The following is a 27,217-nucleotide window of genomic DNA, read 5'->3' on the forward strand; positions in this document are numbered from 1 at the left end:
GCTTAGTATTTCTCAATCTTTGGTTCATCCGTTTAGTAGAATCTTGCATTGTATCAAGTAGCGTCATGTCAATTGTAGCCACTAATCTTTAATGAGTTTAAGTGGCTATTGTTTACATTTCATTGAAATACAACACATGTTTGACGTAGACTTAGCGTTGGTCACGTGACGTGTATCATGTGTCTAACTTTCAGTTTCAGCAAACAGCTTATAGCACTTCTGAAATATGACCAGGTCTACTCACACAGATCTAAATCAGTGGTCCTCAGGCTGTGGTCAGCTGACATCCTTGTGGTCGAACAATTATTTGCTTGGGGTCTCCTAGGACCGAAGTATTGTTGTTTCGACTACTCTAATGTGTAGAACTAGACAAAGCTTCAGAAAGCTGAAATATAATTATTTTGAACATCTTAATTGTTGTAGTACAAATGTTACTGACGTGATATGAATAATGGCGACTTTAAAGACGAGTTTCTCTTTTGGTAACCTTTTAAAACTGCTACAATACCATGTGTGTTTGGCAAAGTGTGTTCATTACTGGAAAACTATAAAAATTTCTTTTAAATTTGTCATGTCAGTACAGGTGGTGTTCCTAGAATTCTAGGATTGCGATCTGAATTTCAAAGTTTGATACGAATGAGTCACACAAAGTCATCGCATCTCACTGTATGATTGATGGACGAATATTAGAAACAAAGACACTGTCGTAAGAAGTAATGAAAGCCTCGTTTGTTTTGTCATATTCTTTATTAACAAGCGACTGCTTTAAACAGTGGTTAGTTTTGAAAACTTTGTTACGAGTTTGATGCGTCCAACAATGTTCTGCTATTTTACCCATACACTATATATAGTCTATGATTTTACCATGAAGTGAGATGGTGCTCCTCAAGAATTCAACTTCTAAAACGTGTCATTGATCATCGTGATGAAGCTGTTGTTATCAAAAAGCACAAACCTGGATTGGAAGCACTTTTTAGCTTTGAATGTAAACTAAAGAAAATAACCTATCTGGTAGTTATCATTGCCAACTTCAATAAATTAGATCTATCACTGCCAAGATCAAATGCAATATACTCCAAATGGTCTGAAAAGAACCGATCCTCTAAAAAAAAACCACTTCAACTTTGGAAAAGAAAATTTCGTGTGTTGCCAAACTTTTCTGCTTTCTAAAAGGAAAATGACTTTTAACTTGACAAACGGAATACAACGCACGGTGATAAATTGAAAGAACATGTGCGCATACTTGCTTAAAGAGGATATTTTGATAGCAAATTAGAAAAAAAGAATACATTTTAAAACAAAGATTGTCTAATGGGAAATTATCGCATATCTATATCCACATCTCCCATAGCATTTATTTATCCCCCATTATTTCTAAATCAAACAAAAAATTAATCACAAACAATTAATTAACAAATTGTTTAATTTTTTTTTAAATTGATTTAGGACTTGTCAAGTTCAATGATTAATTTTGAAAAGTTATAACTTCATCCGAGAATGGGAAATGGGAGAAAAAATATGTTCAAACTTTTTACCAGACAGACAGAGTGAGTTAATGACATCCTGTTTTTACTTGCCGTTAGTTCATAATCAAAATTGAAGATGTTTTGGAGACATGTTATGAAGAGTTTCGTGAGCTCATGCCTAGCAATGCAGCAAAGAATGATTCCTCCTCAATGTCAGTTACATAAAGCTGGATCCAGTGTTTGCAGTCCTATCCCGCCCTGTCTGTGATTGGCTTGCACATTCCATTTCCAAACTACAAATCTTTTGTGAAACAGTTTTCCAGCCTGTCGTCTACAGAGGAATACTTGATGCTTAAAGACTGTCCATAGAAACAAGCTCAACTTTCACATTCACCTTGGTTCAACTGCACAAACTGTTGCTACTATTTCGTAGCCATTGGACGAAAGAAATTTCATGGTAAGAGGTCGACACACATTTGGGAATGGTATGAAAGTGGTCGCCGAAATCTAAAGGATGAGAACCGCTTTTCTAAATCATGTTTTGAAATAACTTGACTTAATGCATTGTTTAACAGCGTTGTTTTAAATTCAACTTCTAAGTAAGTAGCTGAAGTACTTGGCTCAGGTCGTGAATAGAAGAATGTACACATTCAAATAAACTTGGAATAAACCCATTTAGATGAAACTCAGTGAAACACGTTGACTTTATATAGACATACTTTCTGTGACATATAATAGAAACACTATAATCTATAAATATAAATAACTATCTATAAAATTGGACATTTTGACATCTAAAGTCAACATCCGCCACTTATTATCAGCACCAATGGACATTTAGAATACATTTTCCCAACTAAAATTGAACAGTAGGATTGTGTTGAGAGACCCATCTTCATGAGGATTTGATTAAAACGCGACACATTTACATTAATTTGACAATGCAATAGTACCCATTACAACTACCAGGCATACACAATGCGTTAAGCTTAAACCTTGTCCTCAAGCAAGCCATATTAGGTTGAGATGAACAAGGAAACATATAAGTACATTTTAAAAAAGAAAGAGAATAAATACATTTAAAACTTATACAGCGATTTTTTTTCTTAATAACTAATGAATGTTTCATTTAAGAACATTGTTGGTACAACAATACCAAGAGAAAGAAATCTGATTAAGCGAAAGTATAGATTTACTATACTTTATAATAGTCCAATGATAGGCTTTTTGGCTTTTTGATCTAGATTAAGAAGACCATGCGCAAAATTTTTCTGAACATTAATTTATTAAAAAATAGAAGACCCGCGGCCTAGCAAGCGTTTTCTTGCATTCTTCATTGCAGAAGGGCCTTCTCCTGACTTCTACAGCTCATTATTCATCAATGAATTTCGGGGCTAAGCCCCGACTCCAAAAGCGTGCTCTTGCATTCTTCACTGTAGAAACGCATTTTCCTGACAAGCACAGTTCTTTATTCATCAATGGATTTCGGGGCGAAAAGCCCCGACGCCAAAAGCGTTTTCTTCTTTTTTTCACTGCAGAAACTTATTCTCCTGACATCTACATCTCATTATTCATCAATAGAGTTCGAAGATCATTATTCATACTATTAAAAAAGGACCTTTTGAATAATGTTGTATATGAAAATTATTTTAATATGAATTTATAGGCCCTTAATACATTGCAAATAAAACCGATTTGTTCCTTGAAAAGATAAGATACCCCACATATTTAGATTTTGGCTTTGGGGATCGCCGCCGAAAAAAAAATTATTCAATAAATAGTCTTCAATACGATTGAATTACAATTTTGAGTTATAGTGCCAAATTTATTTAACTAGAAAAATATCAGATTGAGTAAAGGTTGGTAAAATGCGACTATGAACACATTGTTTGAGTTTATAACTCATCTCAATCATGGCTCTAATACTGAAAAATTTCGTTTGAATTCTAACTTTTCCAATGCAAAGTCTTACTTAAAATAATTATGATAAATTCATGTGAAATTAAATAAACTCTGTCTGGAAATGGGAGGAGCGGTAGAGTGAAAACGATTAATCCTCGCTCCTTTAATAATTTCTGCTAAAGATTGCATTTGGCATTAAAGAATAGGGGTGGGGCGACTCAATATAAGAATTTAATTTATATTGTATATAAATTATGATGGGGGAAATGCGATTGCATGTATCGCCCCTTCCACCTGGTACAACCCTTTTTCATTTAAATTTACTAATGATACTATTTGAGATTAGATTGTGGTACGACATAATATACAGTGCTTCACATATCAATACGTAGTTTATATTATATAGATATTCAACTAATTTTGTTCACAAACTATGATACTCCACAAAAATAGGACCGCCCCCCCCCCCAGCACTCAGAGGGCTAGAGTGGGGAGGGCAGTACATGCAATCGCCCCCCCTCACCCCACCGAATCGGCCAAAATACCAGAAAGGGAGCGACATAATATAAAATATATATATTAATTCAACTAATTTTGTTCACAAACTATAAATTCTCCACAAAAATAGGACCGCCCCCCCCAGCACTCAGGGGGGCTATAGTGGGGAGGGCAGTACATGCAATTGCCACCCCCCTTACCCCACCGAATCGGCCAAAATACCAGAAAGGCAGCGACATAATATAAAATGTATATATTAATTCAACTAATTTTGTTCACAAACTATGATTTCTCCATAAAAACGGACCGCCCCCCCCCCGCTCAAAGGGTTTAGGTGGGAAGGGCAGTAGAGGTATTCGCCCCCCCCCCCCCCCCCACCAATCGGCAAACAGGGAACCACATAATATAAAGATTGGTTAAAAAATCAATAACAAGTCTACATAATATAGATATTAAATTGATTCTATTAGCAAGCTGTGATTTCTACAAAAAAATTGGACCGCCCCCCCCCACTCGAAAGTGTATGGGGGAGGGGGGGCGGGATTGATACCATCGCCCCCTCCCGACCCCACCAATCGGCAAACAAACTAGAATGGGGGGGGGGGGGGGCGAAATAATCTAAAAATAGGTTGAAATCTAAATAATTAGTATTTATTTTTAACATAAGTAATACATTCGTATACAAATTGTGTGAATTCTATAATAAAATTCGCCCGCCCTCCCCCTCCGGGGGACTGGGGGAGGGCGATCGCCCCCTACCGCCCGCCCTCCCCCCCCCCCTGGATAGGCGTATATTCAAGCTGACTGTACTTCCGTAAGAACAACTGACAGGGCGTCGCCATAGTTATCCCAATGTTAGCAAACTAAGCTTACAGGCACTTACAGCTATCTTGTGAAGTTCGAGAGCAACAGTTTCGTCGATGACATTTTTCCAGAAATATGCGACTGATAGAAATAAACAGTTACGTGATGCAGGAATTTCGACTGCATTGAAAAATTGCTCAACATTTGATCATTTCATTTGTATTTACTTAAAGGTCTACGTATAAGTAGAAAGCTGTATATATCTTCTGTAAGATGTAAAAAATTTTTGGGACAAAGTGGAAAGTTCCAGGCACATCTAGAACGCTCTTTGCTGAAAAATCTACAAGTCTCGGACCCAGAGGCTTTAAACACTTCTTTAGCCCGACATTGGTTGAACCATTTATCATTCCAGACTCCTTAGAGGGGCTTACGGTTAATAAATGGGAGATAACCAAGTAATAATCTAGATTTCTAATGAAGCAGGCAAAGTTGAATTATCTTTCTTTATTGAATACGTTTCGTACTTTAGAAACATAAAAAAAAACCTCAATGCCTGCGTGTTTGTTTGTTGTCTTTTTAAATTAAGACATCGAAGCTGTTAGGAGTGAGAACTAATTCAATATACTCCCCGCCCAATCTCACAGAGGCACACTCTCACAAAAACACCCTTACACATGAATATCTATACTATAAAGTATATTGTTTGGCGCATGAGCGTAACCAGAGGATGTTTTTTGGGAATCAATCCCCCCCCCCCCCCCAACAAAAATGAAATCCCCCTGTCGGAGTTAAATGACTGATCTTTTGCTTTAATTTTGTTTATTTTAGGTCAAATTGTAATACTAAACCATCACTTGCCCTAGCACAGCCAAAGGGATTTATAGAATTTAAAACCTTCTACCAGTGGGTTTTGAGTTGGAAACCCCCTACCAAGGGGTTTAGAGGGGTTTTGAGTTGGAAACCCCATACCAGGGGGTTTTGAGTTTAAACCCCCTTACCAGGGGTTTTCAGTTTAAAACCCCTTACCAGGGGGGTTTGAGTTTAAAACCCCTTACCAGGGAGTTTTAAGTTTAAAACCCCCCTAATGTGCTATTCTTACTGACTTAGACACTCCCGCGACGTTCGGCGCATTTGCCATCAAGCTGTTTCCACAAAAATCTGTCACTGGCAATGTCTTAAGCATCTTCCTACCTGCTCTGAGGACATCCATGTATGTGTGGCGCCAAGTTGTACTAGGATGTCATCGCAACTCTTCTTATGCGTAATTCATTTTGTCGGAGAACATGTCCCGCAAACCTCATGCGACGCTCTGCCACAATCTTATTAAGTGGTCGACTCCCACTTCGGCATAGGATTTCCTTGATTTACACCTAATCACTATAATTGACTCCTAAAATCTGTCTTAGCCATCTTTGTTGAGCCACATTTAGTGCACTTTATTAATTGAGCCCCGCCACAGGTAGATATTTGTAACCTCTCTTGAATACGCTCTTGGAATTAAGTGACTGTAGTTTGCTTTAGATTTTATATCGAAAAGGGAAGTTATATCGTCAAAATCATCTGTTTGGGGTTTTAAACTAAAAAATCTCTGGAGTTGTAGTCTTTTTTTAAAATTCAAAACCCCATTTAGCTACGGTCATAGAATCTAGTAACTGTAGTTTGCTTTAGAATAATATTAAAGATAGAGGTTTTCCACCTCAAAACGCTATGTAAAGGGATTTTAAACTCAAAACCGTCTGGATGGGTTTTAAACTTTTAAAAAGCCATCTGTAGGAGAGGGATTTAAACTCAAAACCCCCAATTGGCTTGGCTACGCTCAAATAATTTTAGTGTGTAATTTCCTTTTTTTATATTGAAGAGGTATTTTTTAGCATCTAACTACTCTGAAAGGGGGTTTAAACTCAAAACTCCTTTTGGTAACGCTCATAGCATTTTGAGTGCGTAATTTTCTTTTTTCTTACATTAAAGATGTATTTTTTAGCTTCAAACCCCTCTTGCGGGGGGTTTAAACTCAAAACCCCTTTGGCTACGCTCATAGATTTCTGAGTGTGTAATTTTCTTTTTTTTTATATTGAAGATGTATTTTTTAGCTTCAAACTTCACTGGAGGGGAGTTTAAACTCAAAACCTTTTTGAATACACTCATAACATGTTGAGTGTATAATTTGCTTTGTTTTTAATATTAAAGAGTTTTTTTACCTTCAAACCCCGCTGAAGGGGGTTTAAACTCAAAATTGAGTCAAAACCCATTTAGCTACTTTCATGACATTTTGAGTGCGTAATTTGCGTTTTTTTATAGCGGGTATTGAAGAGGTATTGTTTAGCTTCAAATCCTACTTAAGACGGGGTGAGGGTTAACTCAAAGCCCCTTTGGCTACGCTCATAGTATTTTGAGTGAGTAATTTTCTTTTTTTCATATTGAAGAGGGGGTTTATCAAAATTTTTGGAGGGGGGTTAAAAATCAAAATCTTCCATAACTATGCTCATGAAATTTGGGGGATTGTCGTTTGCATTTTTTTGCTTTGTTTTATAGAAGAGAGGAATTTAACTGCGAAAACCCCTGGTAGGGGGTCTTTAAACTCAAATTTGTGTTTCAAAAGCATTTTTACATTAATTCGTTATTTATATCTGCGAATTTAGATAACCCGATGCACATTCTTTCATTAGACATTACCAAATGGTTACACATTAACATATCTCTCTACTGAGTCTATTCCTAGGTCTAAAACTCTTATTGAACTCTAAGATGATAAAACTTCATTTCTTAAAGATAGTGTTATGCTTTAACACATAAACATACTAATTATAGTCCATTCATTTCATATTTTAATCAAATTAACATTCAACTTTGTTTTTCTAAAGCATTTTTAATACATTTGTTTGCTAAAGCTGCGCAGCCGTGTTGAGATAGGCCTATATTCATTCATGAAAAAAGGGTCCCGCATGCGCAGAGCAAAGCCTTCACGCAGCACAGAATAAACTATATGAAAGCCAATTTTTAACTCTAGATTAGTCTAGAACTAGATCTATGTCTACCTCAAGATCTACTATCTTATATTATAAAATACAGACATTACTTCAAAAAAGAAGATGATTACGTCCTACGCGTCATGCATTTAATCATGCATATTAACCAAGGACTTAACTCTGTTTTTGTATTTGAAGATTATGGTTCAGTGTTTTATGTATAATTGCTACTTTACTTTTGAGTCTTCTGTCCTGAAGGCTTTCTAAATTTAGTGATTTTACTAAAGGTGTTACTCTAGTCAAATGTGAATATTCGTTTGTTATGAATCTCACTGCTCTATTTTGTGTCTGTTCCAGTTTCTTAATGAGGGGTCCCAAACGGAGGATGCATATTCTATTATTGGCCTAACCAAGGTTAAGTAACATTTTAGTTTTATGTTCTTATTTGATTTATAGAAATTTTTTTAAATAAATCCTAATGCTTTGTTTGATTTTTTTGTAGTTTCATCAATATGTGGATTCCATGATAGTTTTTCATTTATTATAACACCTAGGTATTTTGAGTTTTTAGTCTGTGATACTGGTTTACCATGAATAAGATAAGTGGAATTAATTTGTTTTAGTTTTTTTGTTACTCTTAACAACTGACATTTTTCTGGGTGGAAAGACATGCTCCAATTTGATTCCCATTTCTGTAATTCATCTAATTCTCTTTGTAAAATATCTGTGTCTTGTGTTGTTTTATTGATCTATATATTATGCAATCGTCTGCAAATAATCTGACTTTTGTTCCTGAACTAATGCAATTTGGTAAATCATTTATGTAAATTAAAAATAGTAGTGGACCCAAGACTGTACCTTGAGGTACACCTGAGTTTACTGTTATCGGTGTTGATTTAGAGCCATTTATTATTACAGTTTGTTCTCTCCCTATCAGAAAGTCTTTAATCCACTGATGCAGTGGACCATTAATGCCGAAATATTTTAATTTTTTAAGCAAACTATGGTGGTGAACTTTGTCAAAAGCCTTAGAAAAATCTAGTAAGATAGCATCTATTTGTTAACTATTATCTAAACCTTTTGAAAAATCATCAATTAGTCCTATTAGTTGTGTTTCACATGATCTATATTTTCTAAAGCCATGTTGGTATGGTGTGAGGACATTATGTTTGTCTTAGTGGTTTATGATGTTGCTACATATTATGTGTTCTAGGATTTTACATTTGATGCTTGTAAGTGATACTGGTCTGTAGTTTCCTGGGTCAGATTTTTCTCCTTTTTTTAAAAAAAGGGGGTGGGGTGACATTAGCTTCTTTCCAGTCCTTTGGTACTCTGCCCTGGTTAAGCGAAGTCTGAAAGAGTATTTTGAACACTGGGGCTAGCTCATTGCTTAGTTCTTTGAGTAATCTAGCTGGAATACCATCAGGTCCAGAAGCTTTATTTTGTTTGGTGTTGGCTAATAGTTTTTGGATTCCATTTTCTTGTACTACTATATCTTCTATGTTGTCTACTTCATGGGCGTAGCCAGAATTTTGTTTCGGGGAGGGTTTTGGGTGTGTGTGTGTGTGTGTACATATGTGACAAGTCGGATTAAGATTTGGCCGTTTTGGGTGTCTAGGGGATTTTTATGGTTTGAGAATCCTTACTTGCACATATAAACTACAAGCACAGCGTTATAATGCAGGCAACAAATACTATATTTAGATGTAAACTTATGTACAGTTTATTATACAACATAAGATAATGAAAGGTGAAATGCTGTACAGTTGCTAGTATGGAATCTAGCGTATTTACATATATAGGACTATCATCATCAGATATTAGAACCAAGTGGTCTGAGTGTCATTAGGCTGGTTGCTTAGCTTTTGGCCCGGTGCTGCACTGGTGAGACTGGTGTGGCTGATACTGATGCTGTCTGCTGGTGGGCTGGCGTAGTGGATCCAGGCTCCGTGTGCAGTCCAACTTGTATGGTTGCAGAGCTAAGCTGCGTCTACCAATCAGTTAAGCCAGTGACGAGTCTGTGGCTAGCGTTGTTACTTGGACTCTTGAAGGATGAGTAGGTCTGATGTCTACAGATCTGGTGCCAGCAAATCTGCTATCAGCTTTAGGTTGCTAAGATTTCAGGCGGATGTAGCCTATAGATAAAAGCTGCAACGATATGATGTATGCGTCGGTTTAGCCATAATGATAACACTGGGAGGTAGATGCCTTTCCGTGAAGGACATCTTCAGACTGGTGTATAGAAACCATAAGCTAGTTTCATATTTATCAAAGGGACCTAACAAATGAATAGTGTCCCATCAAGGGAGATAACAATAATAATGGGGACTCCCATAAAGGGAAATAACAAACAGTAATAAGTGATATATGATAAGTAATACAAGTGTCGTTCACCAATCACGGTGAGTAGCAAGTACCTACATCGCTTAGATAAATGAGATGAAAGGGGAAGGGGAGATCAACGTCTGATACTCGCCCATGCTCTCACATAAGTAAACATAGAGCATAAGTAAATACATACTCAGTAATAAGACATGTTTACATAAATGTTTGGATAATTCCCTGCCAAGGAATTAATCAATGATACTACGTTGAAGGCTCGTGCCGAGCGCTAATATATCAGAGTTAAAACAATAATGGTAAGAATTGTTAATAAACTCTAGTCCAGCTGGTTTGAACATTTAGCCACAAAAGTCATGATATAAAATATAAGTATACAGTAATCTACTTACATTATCCATGATAAGAATGCACAAATATATACACACATAATGTAGTAATAAATGCACAAATATATATTTACATTACTAAGTAAAATGGTTCTCAAGCACGTTACTAAGTTACATACCACCAATCCAAAGTGAAATAAGGGAATGAAAATAGTCTAGAGCTCAAGCAAGAGATAGGTGTGCTCCCTGTGGGCTCTCCAGCGTGAATGAGATCGGACGATGAAGTTTGTCCATATACACGTGGATAGCCAAGGGGGGGGGTGAGTGGCGGGAGATAGGTGCAAAGGTGGTCTAGACTATTTGACGTCTTTGACAAAGGGGGTCCACGCTTGACCGTGACGAGAGTTTCCGGGAGATAGACATTGCGCGAAGGCGCGAGTTGAAAGCCCAGGAAATCAGCCCAGGTGGTCAGGTGGATTGTGAAGGGGAGATTATCAGAGCTCGGCCAAATATAGGGGAGATTATACCTTGATAATGGCTAGTGCTAGATGAACAGCGTTGCCCGAGGCGTTAAGTTGAATGGGTACTTTGAAGTGACCAGCCGCTCCCAACAAGGGGGGGGGGGTCAACGGATGTTTGCCAAGATAGGAAAAGGGGAGCGTACTCTTGTCAAGAGTCTAGTGTGGCACGTGTCAAGGTGGGATAGTTAAATGTGACATCGCTGCCAAAGGGGGTGGGGTTGGATTGGAGGGGTGGTGGCTGTGTTTTTAGCGCTTGATTGGCTAAATTAATAAAATTGATGATTAATAGCGAGTAAATAAATTAATTAAATGCTTAGACCTGAGTGATATCTTGAGTGAGCTAAAACGGTTCGTCACAACATAATTAATCTTTATTACATTCTGACCCTTTCGGAAGACGTTTATTGTTTATTGTAGACTCCCCGCCCTTGCTAGCAAGGGGGTCTGGGGGAGTTCGCAGCGCTCCCTCAGCGCGGGGCGAAGCCCCGCCGCCGAGCACTATTTCTGGTATTGAAAGCCAACAAAATGCATATTATGATTCTTGCTATTAAAAAGTTTTATTTCAAAAACCTAATGCGCTATTCTTACTGACTTAGACCCTCTCGCGCCGTTCGGCGCATTTTCCGGAAAGCTGTTTCCGTAACTCTTATTTTGAGTAATTCATTTTGTGTGAGAACATGTCCCGCAAAACCTCATGCGACGCTCTGTCACAACCTTACTAAGGATTCGACTCCCAGTTCGGCATATGATTTCTTTGATTTAGAATCGATCTCTATGACTGACTCCTAAAATCTGTCTTAGCCATCTTTGTTGAGACACATTTAATGATTTTCAATTTCGGCAGAAGACTATTCACACTTTATTAATGCAGCCCAAGCCACTGGTAGAAATTTGTAACCTTTCTTGACTACGCTCTTGGAATTACATGCCTGTATTTCGCTTTAGATTATATATCGAAAAGGAAAGTTTTTTCGTCAAATCATCTGCTGGGGGGTTTTAAACTAAGAAATCTCTGGATTTTTTTTTATTCAAAACCCCATTTAGCTACGGTCATAGAATTTGGTGACTGTAGTTTTCTTTAAAATAATCTTGAAGAGAGAGGTTTTCAACTCTAATTGCTCTGTAGGGGAATTTTAAACTCAAAACCATCTGGAGGGGTTTTAAACTTTAAAGAAAAAGCCATCTGGAGGAGGGGGATTTAAACTCAAAACCCCTTTGGCTACGCTCATTGATTTTATAGTGTGTAATTTGCTTTTTTTGTATATTGAAGAGGTACTTTTTAGCTTCAAACCCCAACTGGAGGGGGGCTAGGTTTAAACTCAAAACCCCTTTGGCTATGCTTATAGAATTTTGAGTGTGTAAATTGCTTTTTTTATATTGAAGATAGGGTTTATCGTAAATTTTGGAGGGGGTTTTAAAATCAAAATCTTCCTCAACTGTGCTGTTTGAATTTGGGGATTGTTGTTTGCATTTTTTTGTTTTGTTTTATAGAAGAGGGGGATTTAACTGCAAAAACCTCTGGTAGGGGGTTTAAAATTCAAAACCCCCTGTAGGGGGTTTTAAACTCAAAGCCCCTGGTAGAGGGATTTGTATCTCAAAACCCCCTGATAGGGGTTTTTTAAATCTCAAAACCCCCTGGTAGGGGGATTTAAACTCAAAACCCCCTAATAGAGGGTTTTTAACTCAAAACTGCCTCGGCTGTGCTGTGGTAAGTGATGATTTAGTATTAAAATCTCACCTAAAATAAACAAAATGAAAGCAAAAATCAGTCACTTAATTCCGTTTTCATTTCATTTCGGGGATTTCATTTCGGGGGGGGGGGGTTTGAACCCCCCCCCCCTGGCTACGCCCATGGTCTACTTGGTTCAAATTCAGTAATATGACTTTGTCTCCTGGGGCTGAGAATGCTGATGCAAAGTATTTGTTTAGGATGTTTGCTTTAGTTTCATTATCATTATGTATTATGTTACGTTCATCTTTTAATGGCGCTATGCCTGTTGTTTCCATTTTCTTAGACTTAATGTATGACCATAGGTTTTTGTTGTTATCTTTAGATATTACATTGTTTATGTATTCACTCTGCAGCTGTCTGCTTACTTTTTGGGTTAAGTGTTTAATTTTTATATACTTTATGTAAACTCTTTCTGCCTTAGTTTCTTTAAACTTTCTATATAGGTTTTCCTTCTGTTTACAAAGCTTCTGTAGTCTATTATTAAACCAGCATTTTTTTATTTTGTTCAGTGTGTATTTAGTTGGTATACGTTTTTCTATAATGCTTTTAAGATGGTTTTTAATTAAATTCCAGAGGTCATCGACTGGTTGGTTAATGTCTTTTTCTAATAAGAATGTTTGTTGAAAGTTTAATGCAGCTTGGTGTAGTTGTGTTAGGTTACATTTATTCCAGAGTAAGATTTTTCTTTTGGGGTTTGTATTGGCTACTGCTTTTATCTGACTGTGTATTTTGAGACTTAGATTTTTAGACTACTGTATACTTGAACACATGAACATACACAATGAAGTCTATTCATTTCAAATTTTAATCAAATATATGTAGGCCTACAAGCAAATGTTTTAATTTGAAAAATGGATTTAAGTAGATTAGCTATTTTGATTTGATGGCTTCATTCATACTATTTTTACATTGACACATTCGCTTTATTTATTACATTATTATTTCGTTTAAATGTTTTAAAAACACTCTCAGTGACTGTATCAACAGTAGTACGCAAATGAAGACCCGCGGGTCGCGAGTAAAATATGTCTAGTCCTTTATAAAGCAAGGTCTCGTGTTATGCGTTTTAGATTAAGGATTCTCAGCCTGTGGGTCGCGACTCCCTTTGGTGTCGAATGACGCTTTTGCAGGGGGTCACCTAAGACCAAAAGAAATATGGATTTTTAAAAGTGTAAAACTTGAAATGCTCACATTTTGCTGTCCATGTTATTGAAAGCAATAATTTCATTATGAAACAATTCATAAAAAGGGATATCGATCAAAGAACGTTAATTAAAGACATTTCATTCTATTTTTTTAAATTTAATTACAAGCAAAAATAAATATTAGTCAAAATATAATCTCATATGAGTTTGTAATTAAACATAGAGCTGGTGCATTACTCATTTGAAATAAGTAAGAAAGTATATTTTGGTCTTCTATAGTTACAATGTTTTTGTTGTTGTTTTTTGGACATTGCACAAATTGTAAGACTAATTTTCTTATGGATAATAAAAATTATTATTATTATTATTATTATTATGATTATGATTTTTATAACATTATCCAAAGCGCAATTAATTTAGAATATTATTATACAGTTGGGGGTCGCCGCGTGGTGGGGAATATAAAAAGGGGTCGCCGAGCTAAAAAAGTTGAAAACCGATGCTCTAAACAGTCGTCTTGACACTTTAGAAAGACATATGCCTTCTGTAAGGATGGATTCAATAATAAAATTACAACATGGTCTATGTTAGTCAATGATGTCATGTAAATGTATTTGGCCTTCAGAACGAACAGCTAAAAACTTAAGTACATGAAAGGGAGGTAACTGAGGAGTTTAGCTAGAAAACGCAGGCAAAGTGGATTTATCTTTCATATTCCAATAAATTTCCGTTCTTCTAGATTCTAGACTCTAGACTAGACCATGGGTGGGCAACCTTTTTCAATAGGTTAAAAATATTTTGGGAACGGGGGGGGGGCCGCATATACATCTGATTGTTTACTAATTAACTAGCTGCGTATAATGTCCGTAAATTCTTGTTTATACTGTATTATGGATTTACATTTTTTTTTTAAATTTACACTTTCAATTGAGGAATTACAATTAGTAATTTCTGAAACTAATTTCACAAATATTTTTTTAAAAATTTAATATTGTCTTTTTTGCATCACATCAGTTCATTACAAATATATAAATATATAAACCTGTTTAAACTCTTGCATAATATTCATTGCTACAGAACTTTGGAGCTAGCTTACACATTTTTTTTAAATTTTTAACTGATGGATGTGATATGAACGTTTGGCAGCAAGCTTTATTATTGTGTAGAAATACAACTTCTGGGGGGGGGGATCCATAAAACTCACGCAGATGAAATTTTGGAACCTCTCTTACAGGTAACAATTTGCTTGGAGGTTTGTCCTCTAGAGCTGAATCAGCTTCTGCACTAAATGGTGAGCTGAGGGTATTGAAAACTGGTTTCAAGTTTTTGACGTCTTAAAATTTACTTCAAATTCAACATACAAGGAATCCAAATAAGTCTTGTACTTTTAACCATTTCACTAGAAATAGTTTGTTTCCCATTCAGCAAAGGAAAATGACAAAACCTGTTTCCACTTGCTTCACAGGAGAAATGAGATAGCTTTGTTTGAAAAGATTTAAAATGCAAAGGCATTTCAGATGCACACGATTCTTTGCAATACTTTCGATAAAAAATATGAAGTCTGTCTTCCACTCTGCAGTAGAAATATTAGTAACAAAGTCACAGTCAATATCCTTCAAGGAACATAACAATTTTTTTCCTTGAGATCCATGTTCTTCCGTTATGGCACGATTAGGAATTATTTGTTTCGAAAATAGCGGAAGTTTTGACTTAGAGACAATGACGTGACTAGTAAAAACAAGACTAGATTTTAGACAGAGTGAAATATCAGCCGATGTAAACAGGCTACTTGATTGCTATTAAACTTCTTGATCAGTAAAAGCGTCGATTGATTTGTATTGATAGTTCGGCCTTTGCCGGTGTTAATGGATTGTGTTGAGTGTTAACTCCGTTTGGTTTATCTATGTTAGACACCGCAGAAGTGCCTAACACTTTTCAATACCTTGCCCATGCTAAGCTAGCGGATATTGCTATTTAACAGAACTTCGAGATGTTTTGTTTCCAAATCTTCAAGTACTTCTCAGAACTGTCTGTGGCTGTGGCATACCCCACTGTTAAGTTGATCACTGAGAAAATTAAGTCAGTAATGTGTTTGATATTCAATGAAGCTTTGCGCAAACGTTCGCGTTAAGAGTTTATTGTTCTTTAATTAATTTTGAAAAAAAAAACAACGTGTTTTTGGCAATCAAATCATGGGCTCCATTAGTTTTTACACTAGCCATTTGCACCAGGCTAGACCAACAATTTCAACACAGTTCTTTATAGCATTATATAAATACTGGCCTGAGTTTGAGTCTCTGACCGAAAGTTTCAAAATATTGCCAATAAGTTTACTTTAAACATATTAAATGACATTTAGAGTAAAGACAATGTTTCTGCAGCCTCTTCATCATAAATGATAAGAATCAGATGTTTCAATAATTTTTATCCGGTGGGCCGCATGTAATTTGCCCACTCATGTCCAAGACAAATGTACGTCACAACAAGCACATTACCCTGCAGGCATCATTTTTTTTTCTCTTAAATATTCAGTTATAAAACGACGTCTACAATGAGTAAGAAAATGTTCCTATTATTAAAAGGTGTTGCCAAATGGAGGCTCGCAAACCCCACATCGCTTTGAAAGATTAGAACTACAAGTTTTACTATAGGAAGCGCATGTACTTAATAAATATATGTCTAAATTCCAATTGGTACAGTATATAAGTAAAATTAACAAAAACAAATGAATAATACAGTTGTTTATTGTTAGATAATGGACAAGTGACAAATTTCAATTCATATCGCCTCAAGTCGTGCTTTCTGTGCAGTAAAGGCAGCTATAAGATCACCTAGATCAATGCTTGCTACTATTTTGGACTCCACGCGAATAGCAAGATTACATGACAGTGTGTAATATTTAATATAACAAAAAAGGACATTCATTTGGGGGCGCACCTCGAGTGGGTGTCATGGGGACTATCGAATTTGAACCCGCCACTACTTCTAGAAATACCAAGAAGTAATCAGCACTTGAAACCTCTACTCTATAACATAGGCATTCAGTCACGAAATTCGAGACTGAACTATTAAAAAAAACTCAATTTTTTTTTGTTAATCCATAAGCATAAATGTTATTATTTCCTTTCAATATTTTAAATCTCTTAAAAAATATAAACTTAGCGGTCAGTCTACCCAATATATAGATCTAGCTTACTTACTTAGACTTAGGTCCTCCAGCGCCGTTCGGCGCATTGGGCGGCAAGCTGTCTCCATAATGATCTGTCACTGGCAATGTCTGAAGCCTCCTCCCACCTGGTGTCCACTGTTCTGAGGTCCTCCATGAAGGTGTGTCGCCAGGTAATACGAGGACGTCCCTGTTTGCGCTTTCCTCGTTTTGGCTTCCATGTTATCGCAACTCTTGGTGTGCGTAATTCATTTTGACGTAGAACATGTCCCGCAAACCTCATGCGACTCTCAGTCACAACCTCACTAAGTGTTCTACTCCCAGTTCGGCATAGGATTTCCTTGTTTGAGATCCGGTCTGTGTAACTGACTCCCAAAATCCGTCTCAGCCATCTCTGTTGAGACACATTTAATCTTTTCTCAATTTTGACAGATGACTTCCACGTCTCACATGCATATGTAGCAATTGGAATGTTGAGAAGGTGTATTTTTGTCTCGAGTTCAATGGCTTGGCTAGTCCAAATAGGCTGCAGCCTTTGGAAAATGCTCCCTGCCTTTCCTATTCGGCACGCTACATCATGGTAAGCATCTCCATCATTTGTTATGATGCTGCCAAGGTACGTGAACTTGTCCAGCTCTTCAAGCTTTGACTCGCCAAGTCTGACAGGGACACCCTTTGCCTTATATCCCACTCGCATAATTTTAGTCTTATCCAAGTTTATGAGGAGGCCAATTTTGGGTGCCTCTCTGTCTAGGCTCTCCGTCATTTCTTGAATGCATTTATTTGTAGCCACGAGTAGTGCAACATCATCAGCAAAGTCCAAGTCTGTCAGTCGGAGTTGTTCATGCCATGGAATACCAAAGGCAGTCTGGTTCATTGCTCTCCTCATTATGTAGTCGATGGCTAGGAGGAAAAGGAAGGGAGATAAGATGCACCCCTGTCTCACACCTGACTCGATTATAAAAAACTCTGTTGTTCCTGCTTCTGTTTTAATGCAGCAACTAGACAGACTGTAAAGGTGTCGTAGGATCTGGACGAATTTTTCTGGGATACCGTATTCTCTAACTATTTTCCATAGTGATTCTCGGTGGACACTATCAAACGCTTTTTTGAAGTCCACGAAACTGATCGTTAGCCGTTGTTGGTACTCAAGACTTTGTTGTATGATATTTCGTAAAACGAAAATCTGCTCTGTACATGATCTGCCTCTTCGGAAACCTGCTTGTTCTTCTCTGAGCCTTTCATCTACAGACTGTTGAAGCCGTCTCAACAAAACAGTGATGAAAACTTTGCATGGGACAGAGAGGAGAGTAATGCCCCTCCAGTTGTTGCAGTCTGCCAAGTTGCCCTTTTTTGGAAGCTTTACAATCACTCCCTTTTGCCAGTCCTCTGGGACTTTTAAAGTTCGCCAACAGAGATTTAAGAGATCAGTCATTCTGTTAACAATGCACTGTCCCCCATATTTTAGCATTTCTGCTGATATCATGTCTAGTCCTGGTGCTTTGTTATTCTTTAGCACTGCAATGGCCATGGTAACCTCCTCAGCAGTTATTGGGTCTGTCTTGACCTTGAGATCATTGTCTGGAGAGGGGTCCTTGAATATGTAAGTTAGTCTGGCGACTGTTGGTTAAGGGTCTCTTTAAAGTGCTCTACCCATCTTGCATCCTGTTCTTCTTTCGTTAACAAAGTTTTGCCTTGCTTGTCTTTTATTTGTACCCCATGTCCACTCTTTGCTCCAGTGAGATCTCGGACAATACGATGGAGGGTTTTTTGTGTCATTTTTGCTTGCAGCTGCTTGTGCCTCTTGTCCCTTCTGCTCAATCCAGTCCCGTTTATCTTGCCGACAGCTTCTCTTTACTTTCAGATCTGCTTCCCTATAGGCTTCTTTCGCTAGGCTGCGATCCTGTGTTTCATTTTTCTGATCTCGTCTATGTTTGGCCTCTTTCCTCTCATCAATCAATTTCCATTTTCTGTCTTGTATCCACCGTTCCTTGTATGAACCTCTCCTCCTTCCGATAACTTCTTCCGCGCACCCAATAGTGGTATCTTTGAAGTTGGCCCACTCTTCTTCAAGGGTCAATATATCTGCAAGAGCCTCAAAGCGGTTCGTTGGTTTCAATTGGATCTGTGCTGCAGTATTGCCGTCTTTAAGCTTCTCTACATTAAATGGGCGGGGTCGTGTGGCTCGTTTTGGTTGGCGTTTCAATCGGAGCTTACATTTGCCACTGACAAGGTAGTGGTCTGAGCCGATATCAGCTCCGCTGCGGGTCCGCACGTCTAACATAGATGACCTCCATCGTTTGGAGATGCAAATGTAATCTATCTCGTTGAAGGTTTCTCCATTTGGTGATCGCCATGTTTTTTTGTGTATTTGTTTGTGCTTAAAATATGTGTTTCCAATTGAAAGGCTGTTGGATGCGCAGAGAGAAATCAAGCGCTCGCCATTATCACTGATGTTTTCTGCAGAGCCATATGGTCCCATTACATATTCAAAGCCAGTTCGGTTGGGATTGATTTTGGCGTTAAAGTCTCCCATCAGTAGAATTAGGTCGTGAGTAGGTGTTTCATCAAGAGTGGTTTGTAGTTGATTATAGAAATTATCTTTGATGGTATCGTCTGCATCCTCTGTAGGGGCATAAGCTTGGATGGTAGTGACTTTAATTTGCTTTGTTTGGAGTCGAGCTGTAATGATGCGGTCACTGACCGGCTTCCAAGCAATTAGCGCTGAAGCTGCTATTTTAGACATGATGATTCCTACACCACCAATGTGCTCCTTGTCATGTCCTGAGTATATTATTGTCTTGCCATCATTGATTATTTGTCCACTTGATGTCCACCGCATCTCGCAGATCCCAAGGATGTCCAGCCGGTAAGAGTCAAACTCTCTTAAAAGTTGGGCCAGTTTACCGCATTGATTCAGAGTTCTTACATTCCACGTGCCTATAAGAGTCGGTTTCCTTGCGTTGAAAGGCTTGCCATGTATCAGGTATTGGACTTCCAGTTTGCTTTGATCCAACACCGTCATCAGGGTTTGGCCGCCCTCGCCGCATGTATTTTCATGAATTTTCATTCATAAATCCACTATCGTAGACCCCCATGGACATCTCATAGACCCCCAATTTATTTTTTCACTTTCCTAGACCCCTTGGAAGTCTTCGTAGACCCCTGGGGCTCTATATAGACCACTTTGGGAATCACTGGTTTAAATGGTGAAACAAGGGAATTACACTTCAGTAATTAAAATATGTTTAATCCACAAGTTGAAATAATGATATTATGAAAAGGTTGAAGTGCACTATAAGCACACACTATGACCTACATTTCAATAATAGAGTCACAAAAGTAAACTTAAGATGAAGTATATCTTCACTCATCGCCCTTATTATCACATTTTTTGAAACCTTGACGCATACATTACTTGACACTATTGTTACGTTCAAAAACAAAAGTATGAAGACAAGCTTCTAGTTTCAAGTAAGTTTATTAACTTTTTGAGCATAAAATCTCCAAAAAAAAAATGTTTAATGTATAAAGAAAATAATTAATGTACATAGAAATAATTTTATTAAATATAAAAACATAAAACAGAAATCTGTATAATTCTGGAATATGTACTGAAGAAAAATTTGTTAATCAGCAAATAATTAAGAATATCATAGCATTATGTAAAAAATGTTTTGTATCCTTAGCCATCCAGTGGCATTCTCCATAAATAGCTAGGGCAAGTGTAAACATGTAATAAGTATAGGCCCAGCCTTACACATGTATAGAATGTGTTCATTATTTCTCACAACCGACAGAACATTGGTAATTATCAATCAGAGGCAAATATCCTTCCCACAGTATCTTGCATCTATCACACACTTTCTAACATCACGCAGTATTTCGCATTTTTCAGACAGTGTTTAAAAATTTGCAGACTAGACATAGACATTGTTTTAGAAATTGTTTTAAAATGTAAAAAAAAAAACAATTGTAAGAACAAAGGAAAAGGAATGGCTTTTGTTTGTATTGACCTTCTACACAATTAGTTCGGTTCAACATAAGCATAGTCGTGATCGAGAGAGCTAGTTGATAGGTCATTACTCAAGTTAATGCCAACTTTGTTGTCTGTATTGACTTTGACTGTTGTAACATCTATCTTATTATTTTCTGAAGATATTTCTACTTTCAGTGACGAGACGGATCCCTTTGGTGAGTCTTTTGAACCTGCAATGATAGGCTTTTGGATTTCCGGTATACCGCATACGATATTTGAAACATCCAAAGTAGCATATTTCAGTTGATTGTAATGTTTGACTTTGATCACGTGATCTTCTACTGGAGCAGACGCCAAGTTTTCAAGCATTTTCTGTTTGATGTCACCAATAACTACTAAAAATATGGTCACTCCCATATCTTTCAGCTGTTTAGCTTGCAAGGCAACAGACTCCCAGTCGCTAATGGCTGGAGTGATGACTAATACAGCCACATTCCTGGTCTCTCTGGAAACTTTGAGGAACACTTCGCCTCTAAGCCTGCTCATCAGTCCGGAATAACCAGTGTCGTAGCCTTCACGCACGGCAGCAAGAGCTTGTCGGAATTTTTTTATTCCCAAAAGGGACACGCCTTCCCCGATACAGGGCTGGGTTAGAGTTCCAATCTTGACTTCAGTAGAAACGTAGCTAACTTCCTGTGAGAACTTGCTGACGAGGTCGTCCAGAATGATCTTCGACATTGAAACCGAGGGGAAATATTCGTACACGAATACAATGTTGCTGGGAGCTTCAGAACATTCTGGAAGAAAAAAAGAAACACAATGATTCAATATTGGAAATTTAAAATATTATTGAAAAAGTAAATACAGATGTTGCTTATTAGATAATACTGTCATATTTTGCAACTATAAATTAACTTCAGTTCGATTTAGAAAAGGAGACAAGGAATTTATAAATAGAGGTATTGAGCTCGAGCTTTATATGAACGATAGAGATCGATATTAAAAACTTTTTCCAGATTTTCCCATTAGCAAGAACGTTTCTAAATTGGTATTTGACTTGATGACTACACGCTATTAGAAACGTTGGCACATATCCCCATACTACTCATCTTGCCAAATCAAATAGCTCAAGATTCGAACCCCAAACCTATGTATTTCTTATCTTATTAAATACAGACGTTACTTCAAAAAAGAAGAATATTACGTCCTACGCGTCTTCCTGGGTCAATCAAGTCAAAAATGTTAATCGATGACTTAAATTCTGTCAAGTCACTGGTTTTCCTGGCTGACTCAGGCAACCCATTCCATGATCTAATAGCACTAGGGAAGAAGGAGTATTTTTACAAATTTGTCTTAGCATAGGGAACATCGAATGTGCCTTTATCTTTGTGTCTTTCTGAGTATTTTAAAAGGTTAGATTTTTGGATTGGAAGATGATGGTTCAGTATTATATGTATAATTGCTACTTTACTTTTAAGTATTTCAGCTGTTAAGACCTATAAGACATAGATAACTTATTTAAATGATGGACACTTACGTTTAGAGTCATGAGGGTATTCCTTGCCTATCGAGTCACAAGTTCTGCTAGCGATCAGTTCAGTTATGGAAGACAGTGCGTTAAAGTTGTCTACGTGGAAGACAAAGTCCTTATCCGGGTCACTGGAGATGGCCGTCAGCTCCATTTCGTCGACAAGCTTGCCAACACCTACCGCAAACATTATGACACCCTTCTTCTTGGCCTCAGCAGCAGCATTGGCAGTAAACTCGGGGATCTGAGACTGCCCGTCGGTCACAGTAATAATGATCTTAGTGACTCCTTCCCTGACTTCAGAGGGACCGAACCCGATATCAGTTACGTACTTGATTGCTTCCCCTGTGTTGGTCTGACCACTCAAGTATTCAACATGCTCAGGCTGAATTGAAGCTAGAAGTGACTTCCGGTCAGAGAATGCAGACAGATTGAATTCTGGATTTATCTGAAGTAAAAATTAGAATATTATTAGCACTGTTTGTAATAATAAAGTTGCAAAGACTCCATCATCAGTATTGCATGCCATCTTTTAGTAACTAAAATATATCTGGTATTATGTTACATTTGAATATAAAACAAAGCGGTTCCCCTATTAAGTCTTATACCTTACTGTTTACATAAAATAGAAACCTCTTTCTCTTACAAAACCCCTCCAGATCAAAAACCTAAGTTAATTATTTATGGGTGACTCTTACAATTATCTGTTCTTTCAGTCTAAATGTTTAAAAAGTGCATACAATTATTATATGCTTCTCAAGTTGATAGTTGATCAATATTTCCGTATTGTTTACAGATACAAGTACATCAACAAGCTTTCTATCTAAGAAAGTGCCTCCATTTTATAAATATCTCCAATATAATTATTAAACACAAAATGTGACATTCAGATTGTATAGGTTAGTGTTCTAAAATTAATTGCATTTCTAAACTATGTAAATGTTTCGTGATTTATAGTTAACATATTGAGCAATTAATTAAAATACAAAATTGCTTTTAGCATCTAATTGGGTGAAGTAAAAAAGCAAAGTTGAAAAAAAAATGTCTTACTTTGTCGGAAAACGTGACCAATCCTATTCTCGTGTGAAGAGGCGAGATGTGGAAGGACGAGACGAGATCTCTGACGAAAGGGAGAACTTGATCGTTGAAATGGACGATCCAGACCGACGAAGAGGAGTCCAGCAGGAAGTAGATGTCAGCTGCTTTACCTTGACAAGCTGCACAAAACCAGAGACAACAATAAGCACATGATAGATTGTTTAATTGTATGCGCAAAGTTGGAAGGCTTAAGTTGGAACAGAACAACAAAAAAAAGTTGTATGTACACTATACATTTACAAATCGTGCATACACACGTGTGTCAAACGTAACCTTAATGCTGTTATACTTTTTGGTAGTTTGTAATATGCCTGGCCAAGGGGCATAAACCACTCGTCTATCTAAATAGGGGCCTTAAGATTGAATCCCGAATAGAGCTAAGTTGTTTTTACTGAATGCCTAAAGTCAGCGCGGAAACATTCTTCCAGTTAACCCCCTTACATTATTATAAAAAGGGACTGGAGTAGAACGAACTATTGCTTAAAATATGCGCAAAACAAAATCATTTTTTGAAAATAATAGTGATAAAAGTTTAGTCATTGAACTTTGAACATAAAAAGCAGCAATGGCTTTACTTCCGTCAACTATGAGGTTCAATAGACTAATTCAAATAAGTATAAACTCAGAACGGTTAGTTAAAATATTTATAGAATGTCTTATTGGATCCGTCTTCTTTTTGAAGACACTGACAACGTTAGAAAGTGTGTCTAGCACATAGAGAGAGTTTAAAAACAAAAATAAAAAACGAAATAAAAGAAAGTACAGACTAGGTTATTGAAAAAGGAAATTAAAGAATGAAATAATGAATGAGAATCCAATCCACATTTGTAGCATTATTTGATCATTTCAAAACTAAAATAATTTGTGTAGAAGTTACATTAAAGAGATACAAACTGTGGTCGTACCTTCATCTTTTGGATAGTCCGTTGTTGTGCTGGTACTAGTGGACGTAGTTAAAGTAGTACTTGTGGTGGTGCTTGTGGTGCTTGGTGTTGAAGTCGTTGTGGTAGTCGGGGTTGTGGTTGTAGTAGTCGGAGTGGATGTAGTAGTTGGTGTGGTTGTAGTAGTTGTTGTTGTAGTTGTCGTCGATGGCGTTGTGGTGGTAGTAGTTGGGGTCGTGCTGGTTGTCGTAGTAGTGGTTGTGGGGGTTGTTGTTGAAATGGTTGTTTTCGCTGTTGTTGACAAAGCTGTTGAATGGTAAACGAAATTTAAAATTAGGCATTAACGTATTTAGGCATTAACATCTTTAGGCATTAAAGTCTTTAGGCATTAACGTCTTTAGGCATTAAAGTCTTCCTAACCTTGTAACTAGATATCAAATACCATTCATTAAAGAAATGCTTCCTAATACGAGATCTAGAGGTGCAGTGGCGTACCTTCACAAGTAGTCTTCGTGAAACTCTTCTTGATGCTGCTCAAGCCTCCAAAATCTGTGACTTGAAAGACGTAATGCTGATTGGGAGCGGTGGCCATGCCGTTAAGTTCCTTATAGTCTACGCCCCTTCCGACGCCAACAGCAAAAATATCAACACCTAAAAAAAAAGTATTCAAAATATCAACGTCTAAATAGAGTTTTTAAAATATTTATACACATCTCTATATAACGTAATATTGAAACTGAAGTACAGTACTCACGAAAGCCATTTATGTATTATTACCTTTGTCCTTAATAACTTGTGCCGCCGCCAAGGTTTTTTTGGTGTTGACAGACTTTCCATCGGTCAGGACAATGACGATCTTGGCCACGTCTGGTCTCGCTCCGTAGATAGGGTTCAGCATCCACTTTGCGGTATACTCCAGGGCTCTGTGGGTGTAGGTATCCCCTCCTCTGTATCTGATAGCATCAATTGCTTTCAGTGTGTCGTTAACAGTCTGAAAAACAATTTAAAATCTCAGTGACTTTGTGCTAATCGTTATTTTGTTTCCAACATTTCAGTCTTTTATTTTTCTTTTTATTTCGAGCATGCAATCATAGATAAGTATTATATTATATGGATCTATGATGCCATTTTGTATTCTATACCAAATAATACATCTCTTATACTAAAAAAGTAAGAGTAAAGCTCCCTTTTCAGACCTGTCGATCTATAGGGCAAATGATGTTATGGTCATCTATTTCTTTGGACAACTGTTAACGGGCATGTGGCCAGAACACCGAACAATCGCCTTTACTTTCCCCAACTAAAGTCAGGTACCTATTAGAGTTGGGTGAACTCAGGGGCGCCCTAATAATTCCGAGATTCAAAATCCCAGTCTTCACCGAAATTCGAACCCAGGACCCAAGGTTCGGAAGCCAAGCGCTTAACCGTTCAGCCACCGCGCCATATCTATTATTTACAAATATTTACCTTGTGTTTGTTTAGATAAAACTGTAGGTACTCTGCATTCCCAAACAAAAGGACTCCGACTCTGGAATCTAGCGGCCCTTGACCGATGTTAAAGGAAGAGATGATCTCCTTAAGGAATGTCTTTACGTGGTTGTTGAAATCCTCCGGCCATATGGACGATGAGGTGTCCACCACAAAGATGATGTCTGCCGGCTGGTCACACCTTAAGCCAGGCGTGTCGATTGGAACGCTCTGGCAAACCTGAACAATAAGAAAATAATGTAAAGCTTTAAATTTGTATTTCATAAACAATTTCTTCAACGGAACACTTCGCACATTCTGAGTATTGAACGGAACACTTTTGATTATTTTAAAGAGAGGTTATTTTACGTGTGGAGTTCTAGTTAATTATTTCATAGTTTGTGGAACACCAATTGAGACCTCGCAAAAGACTAGGGCTCTGCGGAACACAATTTGGGAAATTGTAATGTGATGTCATATGGTGCGGTGTGAGTGTCTAAATAAAAATGAAAAAAAAAAATCTTTTTTTTTTCTACTTTGTAAGAATGGATTGGATAGTAAGAAATAATATATGAGAATATATTCATTAACTATTTCGTATTATAAAAAAAAAGAACAAACAAACATCGTTTTTGCGAAACTGAATATACATATTTATGATAAAAAAAAAAGGAAAAAAAAAATAATTGTATATGCTGTTAAAATTTTAGTTCTTGACATATATAAATATAATGAATTTATCATTGCCCATAGCAAGACATTATTAAAAAGGAACGTACCTTTGAAAGTAACAGCAAACTTGTAATGCAATAAATTATAATACCCATTCCAGTCACATGCAGTCAATGATCACTCAGTAGTATCTTATAAACTGTGGTAGTCAATGAAGTGTGTGAGCTTCTGGTTGTTTGAATAAGACTCACTCCAGTATATATAGATAGCTCCATTCTGACGCCCACTTTAATACTTTCTCAATGGGATTGGTTGCGGCGCGACGTCAACAACTCTAAGATACAGTGTACTACTTCACGCGTCAAGTATGCACTATGACGTCACTTTGCGTGAACTAGATTTTTTTGTTTTCGGAAAGAGGTCGACTTTTTTCAATGTTAACACCTCCATCTGCCTCCGTCTGTTTGCCTCCAACTTCAAGCATCCTAACTTGATTGGGTGGGGTGGGGGAGAGTGAGCAGTATAGGCTAGCTAATGTTACTCAGTCTGCAGGCATCTAGCATGATAGGCAGTTGTATGGAGCAAGGATTCCCTAGCGCCTCCGCTGTATATTTATCTTTATTAGAACTACCTGGAGCTATTTTTAGAATAAGTTGTTAGGGTTAGGGTACTCATTTTCTGGTTTTATTTCATTTTTGCCGCCCCTGAAAGGGGAAAAGACAC

The 27,217-nt window shown here is 37.3% G+C and overlaps 1 protein-coding gene across 1 annotated transcript; it reads right to left on the minus strand.

Annotated features, from left to right (window-relative positions):
- Positions 1-20,331: 20,331 nt before the first annotated feature.
- Positions 20,332-26,759, minus strand: LOC106073402 (collagen alpha-1(XII) chain-like). Its single transcript, XM_056005088.1, has 8 exons — positions 26,602-26,759; positions 25,823-26,062; positions 25,133-25,346; positions 24,851-25,006; positions 24,380-24,661; positions 23,427-23,593; positions 22,386-22,824; positions 20,332-21,645 (listed from the first exon to the last, which is right to left on the minus strand). The coding sequence occupies exons 1-8, from the start codon at positions 26,647-26,649 to the stop codon at positions 20,897-20,899; spliced, it is 2,295 nt and encodes a 764-aa protein (XP_055861063.1). The 5' UTR covers positions 26,650-26,759; the 3' UTR covers positions 20,332-20,896.
- Positions 26,760-27,217: the final 458 nt, after the last annotated feature.

Source organism: Biomphalaria glabrata, chromosome 1, assembly GCF_947242115.1.
Source record: "Biomphalaria glabrata chromosome 1, xgBioGlab47.1, whole genome shotgun sequence".
Classification (NCBI taxonomy): Eukaryota; Metazoa; Mollusca; class Gastropoda; family Planorbidae; genus Biomphalaria; species Biomphalaria glabrata.